We start from the raw sequence: 12,262 nt of genomic DNA on the forward strand, positions 1-12,262 counted from the left end.
CCCCCCCCTCCTCCTCCTCCTCCCCTGCTTCCCGCCTCTCTCACTCTCTCACCTTTTATTCCCTTAACTTGCTCACTCACTCAATTCTTCACCCTCCTCCTTCAACCACCATAAGCACCGTCCTCCTCGCTCACTCATCTTTTGCTATACTCTCCTCCCACATAATATATACAAACACGCCGTTATGTGACTCGTGAAGAGGATAGAACAGGGAAAAACAAACATGAAGGTTGGACTCTACTGGCATGCTGAAATCAGCATTACTATCAAACCGACGACACAAGTGATACTTAACCGATGTTAGTTAACATAATACTTTATATGATGCCAAACATAACACGTTCAACCTAAAAGTTTTAGATATGGTAAGCACAAATCCCAATAAACTTTGAGAGGCACAATGTTGTTTTCCATAATTCTGGTAAAATGCCACTGATCTACGACAGACGACATTTAAGCTACAACTTCCTAGACCAGGGGTCTTCAACGTTTTCAGGCCGTGGACCCCTTAGTTGAGAGAGAGATGAAGCAGGGACCCCCCCCCCCCCCCCACAACAACAGAATGTCCCTGATGCTCAGTTTCTCACTCAAATGTAGGCAGAGAAATATGCCTGCTAAACCACTTCAAATGGTTTAAAACCAATACTCTCTTTATGTACAGTATTTAGTGATTCTTCAGCTATGAGCAGATGTACCATTACAAATTATACATTACACTGATCAGTGGGAAGCAGGCTACTTTGACAGGCACACAGACATCAGCGAGCATAATGCTCCCTCATGCCGATATTCGGGGGACAACAGTTTAATATGAAGTTGTCAGAGAAAATGTTGCGGTCACTCTGGGTACGAGGGTTAAAACATGTATTGGCCACCCACACCATAAACCAGGGGTTCCCAAACGTTTTTGTCTCAGGGCACCCCATAAATATTTTCTTAATCCGAGGCACCCCTACATTATAATTTTCATTCCCAGCACCTTATATTTATAGCATATCGTCGTTGTCGGGTGGAAACCTTGTATGGCCAGAACCTTTCGTTTTGTATTTATCATCTATAAAATGTACTAAACTAGTGAAAACAGCAGATCTACAAGCACACAACGCCTCGCGCGCCTCGCTGTGTGCTTGTAGATCGGCTGTTTTCACTGGTTTTGTGCGACAGTCTTGTATGATGAAGCAGGGCAAAAGAAGTACACATTTGAAACTTGGAGATACGAGGTTTCTACCTGACAGTGACGATATCTTAGTGATTATGTTGCGAGGAAAACGTTGAGATAATAGCCATTTTGGTTAGAACTGACTGAAAATAACTTTGTACGTCAAGTTTAAAATGATACTAAATATAAGTGTCCAAATAAATTCCAAATATTATGAAATTATCTCGCGGCACCCCTGGACTGCTGTCACGGCACCCCAGGGTGCCCAGTCACCCACTTTGAAAACCCCTGCCATAAACAATGACACAGTTAGAAGCAACTGTACAATTAGGCTAATAATTCTCTAACAAAGAGGATAAACTGACCACATTTGACCTGAGCCTAGATGTCCCAGCAGCACTCAATATACCTTTTTCTCTCCTAAACTGTTATTGATGTTAACTCCTTTGCTGCATTTTAAAAATGGCTGCCAAAGTCCCTGGATGCCACAAGTCTCCATAGACTTCCATGTAATTCATAGTGCACGGATCACGCCCATGCACCACGTGAGTGAGTGCACGCACAGCTTTCAAATAAAAAAATCTGCTTGGAAAGCCGTTGAGGCATTCATGAGATAGCAGCCATTATGTTTTCTTCAAATGTAAACAAACATGGCTGCCATGTTTGAAAGATGGGGTTGGTATGGGGGTCAAACATGCAATTTCATGATCGCGATCATGCCTAGTAGACAAAAAGAGGTCAAAAAAGATGTTTAAAAAAAAAAAAAGGAAAAAAACTGACGAAAACGAAATAAAAACGAAATAAAAACTAAGCTGTGATGACTAAAACTAAGACTAAATATATTGACAATTCGTCAACAAAATAAAAACTAGACTAAAAAATTAGGGAGGGACTAGTGGAAAAGACTAGTGGTTTTATGTTGCTCTCAGGTATTGCATGCTGAAAATAGCATATCTACAAGCTATGAGCTTGTAGATCTGCTATTTTCAGCAGACAACCAAGTGTAAAATCAGTCATTACAATGCCATCAAGGCCTGCCAAAATACATTTTAGCTGACTAAATCAACTGTAGATTTAGTCGCCTAAAATCTTATATTTAGTCGACTAAAATTAGACTAAAACTAAAACTTTTCGGGTGACTAAATTATGACTAAAACTAAATGACATTTTATTCAAAAGACTGACTAAAACTACATCAAAATTTGCTGTGTCAAAAACAACACTGCTTTCAGGGGTCCAACAACTGAGAGGCACTAGCCTTCCATTGAGACGTGGTGTGTTCTACTGCTCAGCTGACAGCAGCTTATACAACTAAGTATCACAACAACACGCACCAGCCTGGTTATGTAAGGTCCAGTGTTTCTGCACGCCTCAAACTCCAAGTTCAAAGCGTCACATTGACTAATACAGTAATGATGAATTAGACATCAGAGTGGGGCGGCAGTGGCTCAGGGGTAGAGTGGCCGGATGAGAACCGCAAGGTTCCCGTGATTCCCCCAGAGTTAAGTGTCCTTGAGCAAGACTCTGAACCCCTAATTGCTCACAATGTGGTGCCTTGCATGGTTTCCTCTGCCATCGATGTATTAATGTGTGTGTGAATGGGTAAATGTAAATGCACAATCTATGTAAAGCGCTTTGGATAAAAAGTGCTGTATAAAAATGCACCATTTACCACAATTTATACAATGGCTACTCAATTAATGTGTGTGTGAATGGGTAAATGTAAATGCACATAAAGCGATTTGGATAAAAAGTGCTATATAAAAATGCACCATTTACCATTTTATACAATGGCTACTCAACTCAAGAAACAGTGCAGACATTCTTTTCAAAGCCACCGGCGATGAGGGACTGGACTGCTTAAACTTTGGCCAATATTTGATAATCTCGTTATGTAGCGTTTGATTCAGGCTGCATTATTGCCCCCCTAAAAATTATACATTTGCTGCATGAGACCAAATGACCCCTCCCAATTTACCAGGAATAAAAATTCTCAGTGTAATTTTCTCCAAACCGTCCCTTCACTCATTTGATCATTTAATTTAGCTTTTTAATTTTGTTTTCTGTGAACTAAAACCCAGGACGTTAATGAAACCTCACTGCCGATATTTAACATGTAACACCACGTGTGTCTAATTTGGCACAGTGAAATGGTTAGGTTAGGGATGTGACACTAAAAATGTCATGTCACAATTATTGTGGCCCAAATCAAGATAAAGAAAATATGCTTAAAACTCCACACAATGCTTTGCGATGCATGCTTGTAGATCTGCTATAGAGACCCAAGTACAGAGCCAGTGTATATCACAATATCACGATTAATGATAATCAACACAATATTATTGTGCGTGTTTTTTATCATGACAAACAATAATGATATTGTCCCATCCACAGGTTACGCTTAACCAAAACCATGCCCATTTAGTCAGGGAAAATTAGCAGAATACCTGTCAAATCTGGGAATAAATTCCTTACCAAACAATTTCTTCACCAATGTGTTGGTAAAGGTGTCTAGTAACACATCTAACAAAGATTGAAATTCAACATCCCTAGCAAAATATTTGACAGCTACGGTAATTCTGGGTCTCATTCACTTACTATACACTGTACTATAAGGGAAAAAAATCACTCCCAAAGATTTGCTTTAAGTGGGATGTGAGGGGTCTAACTAGGTGTTTTTAATTATTCTGAATCCATTGCAAGCATTTGTTTTGCACGAAAAACATTCCTTGGGCCAAAAATGGACCCCATACACCTTGTGAAAAGTGATGACTCATCACTAAACCATAGTTTTTTTGCGTCTGATTTTGGCCCAATGAATGTTTTTCGTGCAAAACAAATGCTTGCAATGGATTCAGAATAATTAGAAACACCTAGTTAGACCCCTAACATGCTACTCAAAGCATATTTTTGGAGTGATTTTTTTCCTTTATAGTACAGTGTATAGTAAGCTGTCAAATATTTTGCTAGGGATGTTGAATTTCAATCTTTGTTAGATATGTTACTACTACTAGACACCTTTATGAACACATTGGTGAAGAAATTGTTTGGTAAGGAATTTATTCCCAGGGTTTTATTAAAATTCCCTGACTAATTATAAAGAAGTTGAATAGAAGATTGAAGGTTGTACGATGCTACAAGAACCATCTAGAGTGTACACAATTGTACTGTGCAGTACCGTGAAAAACGAGAGCGGGTAGTGGAAAACATAGACTTGAGGTGGAAAAAGGGGGATCAGTTCCAGCGTTGCCATGTCTGCTTATTATAAGCGACTTGGGGCTTTTTTCCTCTGTAAAGTTTCTTGTAAACACTGGTAGTGGCAGGTTGTGTTTTTTGGGCTTATTTTTAAAGTACAGTTGCTTATTTGGGTGTCCAACTTCTTTTTAAAGTTTAAAAGCTAAATTAATATGCATTTGCCTACAAACCCCCATCTGAAAAAAATAGGGACCCCATGTAAGATCTTTGAATTTAAAAGGTTTCAAAAATACAGATCTACAAGCTCACAACATGTCCCATCCTGAGCTTCTAGATCTGCTAGTTTAAAATAGCTGGTGTAATACAGTAGGTCGTGCTCATTTGGCCTAATCGCTTCTTGGGGACTCGTTTTCGTAGACTACACCAAGGGTCTTCAACAGGGGTCCAGGACCCCTTGGGGAGGTCCTCAGAGTTACTACAGGGGGTCCTCCAAATCTTTGTGTGGTAGAAATGTGTTTTTTTTTCTACTTTTTTATATTATCCACTGAACCCCTATAGCGTCCATATTCTGAGAACTTTAGCCAAAAATAGCAGATCTACAAGCTCACAACGCCTCGCTTTGGTGTAGAGGGGAAAAAGAGCAGACTAAGTGCAGCGTGAAAGGTCAAGATATTTAAGTATTGACGGTTCAAGTGGTTAATTATCTGAAAACACAAGTTGACATGATTCCAAAATACACTGATGATTGTGCTGTCAAACAATGAAACTATGGAATCTATGAAAAGGTTGTATGGGGGTCCCTGCTGCTTCATCCCGCTCTCAACTAAGGGGTCCTTGGCCTGAAAACGTTGAAGACCCCTGGACTACACTGATCAGTTCCACGAGCCCATCTCTCTCCATGTCCAGTGTGCAGTGTGCATACAGTGCACTCATTGATTAACTTGCCGCCATGTTAACCGCCACAGGCAGCATGTGGTTGTTTCGGCTAGTGTTGTATGGGAGTTACCGTCTGGGTTAAGTTATCCCCTTTGGCCAAACTAGACTTTTTAAAGCTGCAATCTGTAAGCTTTATGGTCCTACCCGGGATTCAAACCTGGGCTTCCCACTGAGAGACCAATCATCTCTCATTCAAGATTCAAGATTAATTTATTTGGTCCCGAAGGAAATTTGTCTTGGACATGCAGGCTGCTACATAACATACAACAGGACAAGACAGACAGAAAGTAAATTACAACGAATAGTGCACAACACACAGTGCTGACATACAGGTCAAGTGCATACATTACAAAACTAGAGTCATCACACCTTACTAACGGCCTGAGTTTAGCAGATTAACGGATATGGGAATGAATGAGTATTTGTATCTGTTCAGATGTCTTTTCTTGTTTTTAACTGGGACTCTATAACGTCTACCCGAGGGTAGCAGTTCGTATTCTGCATGCAGAACGAGAGGGGTCAGCAATTATTCTCTTAGCTTTCTTAACTACACTTTCCTCAAATATTGCTTGAAGGGTGGGGTGCTCCCTCACACCCATCACCTTCAATGCAATCCGAGCTAGTCTTATTAATCTGTGCTTTTGACCTCACAGTCAAATTACCAAACCACACACAAATTGTATAACGGAAAATACTCATGCAAGAGGCAATCCCCCCACTTGGCCAGGGAGGATATTGTGCGTCTGAGCTTCATACAGTACTACTTACAAACCAGTAGGTGCCCTACCCAACATCAGGGTCTACATTTCACAATGGAAGTACTAGGGAGACCAACCATAGATCTACTAAGGTATATTGTATTAAACATACTATACGATACAGAACAGATTGGTTAAAATACATTTGTATTCATTAAAATGAGTTCCGGATTGTGGCTTTAACTGTGTAATTGAATTTTGTCTAAAACAGCTTCACAAGAACAATGTTCACTTCAGGGATGTTAAAATGTGTTGCTGAAAAGACAGACTGTTGATACTTAGTGTAACTGTATTATGTATTTTTGTGTAATGGGCTATTCAAAACATTCAGCATGAGCATAATGATATAATTTGCACAAAAAGTAGGCAAAAGTAATCTAAAAAGTTCCTTTTCTCTGCAGGTAATCCTGTAATATAAATTATGAAGGCAGTAATCTTGTAACTTTAAATATTATTACTATTATTATTAATATTATTTTTTTTACCATGTTGTCAGTTTAAAGCAATGTCTAGACCAGGGGTTCCCAAACTTTTTTGTCTCAGGGCACCCCATAAATATTTCTTTTATCCGAGGCACCCTACATTATAATTTTCACTCCCAGCACCTTATATTTATAGCATATTGTTGTTGTCGGGTGGAAACCTTGTATGTCCAAAACCGTTCGTTTTGTATTTGCATCTATAAAATGTACTAAACTAGTGAAAACAGCAGATCTACAAGCACACAACGTGCTTGTAGATCGGCTGTTTTCACTAGTTTTGTGCGACGGTCTTGTATGATGAAGCAGGGCAAAAGACGTACACATTTGAAACTTGGAGATACAAGGTTTCTGCCCGACAGTGACGATATTTTAGTGATTATGTTGAGGAAAACGTTGAGATAATAGCCATTTTGGTTAGAACTGACTGAAAATAACTTTGTACTTCAAGTTTAAAATTATACTAAATGATATTTTTTCAAGTGTAAATTCCAAATATTATCGAAAGATCTCGCGGCACCCCTGGACTGCCATCGCGGCACCCCAAGGTGCCCCGTCACCCACTTTGAAAACCCCTGGTCTAGACAGCAAGCGTCTGAGATGCATGTTGTCCTTGTGTAACCTGCATTATATGTATTGTGTATCACTTTCTATGCAAAATATATGAACAATCATCAATATACCTGATAAATATATGTATTATTTCTAGTATAAAGCCTACATGGAGAACCCATCGACACTCTGCAGTTGGTCGTTTTGCCAACAACATTCCTCGTAAGAGTTAGTAAGCAACATGGAGCAGGTTACAAAGGAGCAAAGGTCACACCTGGGCAAACTTGCGACATATCAACATGAAATCAAACCGATCCACACACGTCTGAGTCATCTCCCTCCTTCCATCACCACAGTGTATGTGTACAAACCTTCACTCTCCCAAACACGTCACATGACATCACACATATTTCCGTGTGGTCATGTGACACACCCACCGATCATGCCCGCCCCTCCCTCCTCCGACTGCTCCTTCCAAACGTGGAAACCATGGAAACAGCTAGTTGGAACCAGTTTGTGACACATAGCCTTCATTTTGTGGTAAGTGTGAGTCTGGGAGGCCAAGTTCAGGTGCTGCTGAGAAAATGAAACTCAGGCCTCTGGAGCCAAAGTTCTCTAAATGGGGCAGTGACAACTACCGCCAACCACACACTGATTTCCTGTACAACTCCTCCGTCAGACCACTACTAGCTAGAGCAGTGGTTCTCAACTTTTTGAGGTCGCGAACCCCAAAATAATCATATTTGAACTGGGGACCCCAGAGTGGAGGCATTACATTTTGAATAACAAGGTTCTATTGTGAAAATAGCAGATCTACATGCTCACAAAGCCTCGCAACGCAAGACCGTTGTGAGCATGTAGATCGGCTATGTTCACAATTCATGCCTCTAATATTTGACAATTTGGCCAATGTTTAATTTGTCATTTTAGAGGTATTAAAAAGTCCTTAACTTATCACTTTAGAAATGTGCAGATACCCTTTATAGACCTAAACCTTCTGTTGGTTTATTTACTATATAGAGTGATAAAATAAATGTTGCACATTAAGTTAATCATCTGGGGACCACCCAAAATAATTTGGAGACCCCCCTGGGTGTTCCGACCCACACATTGAAAACCACTGAGCTAGAGCAATAATATGCATAGAAACACCAGTAGCATTAGCCGAATGCTACTGGTATTTTGAGACAACATCGGTACCACCAAGTATGCAGCCGATGTGTCACGATTCTTTATCACTTTCAATCTGGCCTCCCTAATTTGAGCATGCAAGCTTTCAACGCATTGTAATGAGACGCAGTGTGAGCATGTAGATCTGCTATTTTTAAAATATTTGAATGGGGAATACCCTGTAAGTGGTTTATACACTTTTATTTTATTCATTTTCACAAACATCACACACGCTCCACATCTGTTGTAAACTTACTTAGCCTACCTGAAGATCTTGTGCCCGCTATCCATAAATCTTCCCAGTACCAAGTTCTCAAATTCTGCCCAAACCCTTGGGGCGCCCGCTGGCCTACCGCTCCAGGTGCATACCACATAGGCTGGGTGTAGCCTGACAGCGTGTCGCTGGTTCAATTCCCGATCCCGACCAACCTTTGCTGCGTGTCACTCCCCATTTCCTGTCAGTCTACTGTCCTATCAATAAAGGCATAAAAGCCCAAAAAACATTGTTTAAATCTTTAAATTCTGCTCGAATCCGACACTACCTGAACCCAACCCTACGTTTTTGGGTCGGGCCAAGCCTCGGGTTCCAGAAACGTATTACCCCCACAAAAATAAAACGTCAACTGCCCCTAACAGCCTAGCGGTAAGTCCAGTTAGGGACGGGTCTTGATTTTCAGGCCCGTTGAGAACTCTACCCAAAACTCACAATTCAACTAGAGCCCAACCAAATAGCGTTGCTGCTACAGCACTTGTTGCATTCAGTTGACTTCAACAAGCTTGTTATCTCCTCCACCAGGCTGAACTAAGGTGGAGGTATTGTTTTTGCCCCCGTTTGCGTGTCACTGTGCATAATTTTGTTTGAGGGGCCAAAAAGCATTTTGGGGGGTGGGAACACCACAGTGTTAAGACTATACAGTTGCTAACTTTTCTTCAGATTTGTACTGAATGACTTCTTATTAAGAGAAAATGTTTCCCTGGTGTGTTCACAGTGAATGTGTGTGTCAAGCCATGCTGGCATATTTGAACATTGATTTCTGCATGAACATCCAAGGACAATCATTACAAACTGATGATGAACAGGTGAACACCTGGAGGGAAACCTCATCTCACCTCTTGTTGGTTTTGCTGAAGTCGACTGGCTCTTCTCTGGTCTGTACTTCCACCTTGATAGTGGCCTTCACCTCCCCGGTCTTCAGGATACTGGCTGCTACCTTAGCAGCCTGCTCACTCTTCACCATCACTCCCCCAGTTTCAGAGCCTACCAAGGACAGGGGCTCTGCCGAGTCGCCTTTCTCCAGCTTCACCCTCTTATTGTCCGACTCCTCCATGGACTCGGCAGGGTCCCCATGGTCCCTCTCCAGAGCCCGCTTCTGGCTGCGCGTCTGACGCACCGCCTCCTCCGACATGGCTGTGCTCTCCCTGGAGTAAGGCAAGAGGGAAATGGCGGGTTAAGGATGCATAACCATCTTAAAATATCTAAGCACACAGGATCTGTCACACCACACACTAGATCTAGTTTTATGGTCACTGCTGCAGAAAATATACACGAAACAAGATGCAAAGATTTTTTTTTTGTTCACTGGCCACAATCGCCATTCAACAGTAATACCCAACTTAATGTTTCAAGTCAAAGTAAAGTAAGCCTTGCCGAGCTATGAGGCCCATAGGGCAGTGGCCTATCTCCTGTTTCTGTAGCATGAGGCAGCTTAATGTACAAGTACACCCCCTGGACATGACGCTAGTATGTCGCAGGGACTTAACCCCCAATCCAACCCGTGATGCTGAGTGCCAACTGCCAAGCAGGGAGGCACTGGGTCCCATTTTACAGAGTCTTTGGTATGACCCGGCCGGGGATCGAACCCCAACCTCCCAGTCTCAGAGCGGACACTCTAACCACAAGGCCACTGAGTTGGTATGTTTCAAGTCAAAAGGCATCTCTAAATAATGCTCAGTAAAATAGACGGTGGCTTTCAGGGCAGAGAAACAATACAAGCTAAAGATTTTGGCCGGTGGTTTCCTACATTTGCATTATTATTTATGTGAAAACAAGCATAAAGAGTAAACAGCAGGCAACACTATAGAACACACACTGTTTCATTAAATGGGTAGGGCCAACAGTAAGAGGGACAACCCAGTGGTGTATAGGCCTCTCCTAGCTCCCTAGATGCTGACCTAAATCCTACTCATTACAGTAATAGCACAGGATGGAGAGACCCACTTAACTTGGTGGGAAACCTATTACACAGCAGAAAGATAGACCCAACAAAGTGCAAATATGCCGACCAAAATACACCAATGCAGGATTCATACAGTAGTTAAAGTAAAGAAAAGAGGCACCTCTGTATTAGGACACAGACAGAAATACTGTGTGTAGACTGTCACTTTAGTACACATTTAAATCCAAGTTTAGAGCTGTATGTCTTTGGGTGGTGGGGGTGATGGAAAGGGGGTGTACACGTCACCTTAGGTGTTTTTACTTGTATTTATTTGACAAATACAAAACTGATACATTTTGTATCAGTTCCTGCAACTTTAAGAACAAAAAAATGCATGAAAACAGACAGTTATGGAAGGAGGATTTGGGCTGAACGTGCCTCCCTGCGTGCACGAGCGCTCACACATCCCGTCTCACACACATGCATGTGTCGTGCACGCCACACACACACACACCATCTTGTATTTCTGATCCAGAGAGCTGACTCAAGGTCTTTTTAGTCCACACAGTCTGTGACATCACCACGCAGCTCCACATGACCCTTCCCAAGATTCCATGGGAGACACAAAGCACTTCCCTGAAAACCGGTTTAAACCGGTCTGCGGTTGAGCGAAGGCTGGGGCAGGTTTACCCCTGGAGAGACGGACTGGCAGAAGGGGACAGAAGAGGGGAAGGCGGCCGCGGCCACTTCAAACACACAGGGGGGAGGGAAAAAGAGCCATTGCTGCCGGACATTCCTAAGCATACCTTAAGAAGCATCACTGACATGACTAACTTCTGCCAGGTCAAGACCTGACACCACCTCAGTGATAATCCATCATCCAGTCATTCACAATTCACACATCATGATCCGTTTTGCTCATAAATGGAGATTTTCGCGCTTTAAAACATCTGTACTGCCATTCACGGGGTGGCAGTGGCTCAGGGGTAGAGTTGCCGTCTTACCCTAGGGCTTCACTAAAATGACGGCTTCGTGCCGGCGTCAGACGGCTTCAAAAAATTAACCGGGGCAAATTTGAGCGTCCGACGCTGACGTTGAGGTCGGCAGTGGAGCACCCTTCATTAATTAAAACGGGAGAGTTCCCAACGTTGACGCGACGATCGACGCGCCCGGTGGAGCCGGGGGGTTAGAACTCGGAGGGTTCACAAAGGGTTCTCAGTTCGATCTTGGGCTCCCAAGAGTTAGTGTCGAAGAGTCCTTGAGCAAAACTCTGAACCCCTAGTTGCTACCGGTGCAGCAGGTTGGTTGGTGCCTTGCATGGTTTCCTCCGCCATCGGTGTATGAATGTGTGTGAATGGGTAATGCACAATCTCTGCAAAGCGCCTTGGATAAAGGGACTATATAAATGCACCATTTACCCAGATGATCATTAAAGCTTGTCCGACTATTTCACTCACCATCAATCCATCCATAGAACAAAAACAAATATAGAGCCTGTTCTCCACCTCAGCATCTGCAATACGGCTGCAGTATTAACGTATCATCATCCCCGCGCATTCATTTAGCTTATGCCAAGATAATTTGTTTCAGAGGTCTTTGTAGGATTTGTAATGTTGTGGCAATAGCTAAAAACCATAGCCACGAGCTGGGTCAGGTGTTAGTGAGTGTGCACAAGGCCCCAGAGACACCCAGTGTGGTACATAACAAGGACAGAGGTGCCCTGCTGTACCATCCCTGAGCACAAAGGCCATCTATCTGAGTAGGATGACAGCGTGTGTGTGTGTGTGTGTGTGTGTGTGTGTGTGTGTGTGTGTGTGTGTGTGTGTGTGTGTGTGTGTGTGTGTGTGTGTGTCTGTC

General features: G+C 42.4%; 1 protein-coding gene across 4 annotated transcripts in view; it reads right to left on the reverse strand.

Moving 5' to 3' along the window:
• Window positions 1-12,262, reverse strand: part of gatad2ab (GATA zinc finger domain containing 2Ab) — a 48,169-nt gene that overhangs the window by 12,644 nt on the left and 23,263 nt on the right. For 3 of the 4 annotated variants that reach the window (XM_080734806.1, XM_080734808.1, XM_080734807.1), the window contains one exon: window positions 9,360-9,668. In XM_080734806.1, the coding sequence (XP_080590932.1) occupies window positions 9,360-9,668 (309 nt within the window). Of the gene's footprint in view, window positions 1-9,359; window positions 9,669-10,919; window positions 11,215-12,262 lie in introns of those variants that run through there. The other variant, XM_080734809.1, reaches the window with a different exon arrangement.

Source organism: Nannobrachium achirus, assembly GCF_963921795.1.
Source record: "Nannobrachium achirus genome assembly, chromosome: 1".
Classification (NCBI taxonomy): Eukaryota; Metazoa; Chordata; class Actinopteri; order Myctophiformes; family Myctophidae; genus Nannobrachium; species Nannobrachium achirus.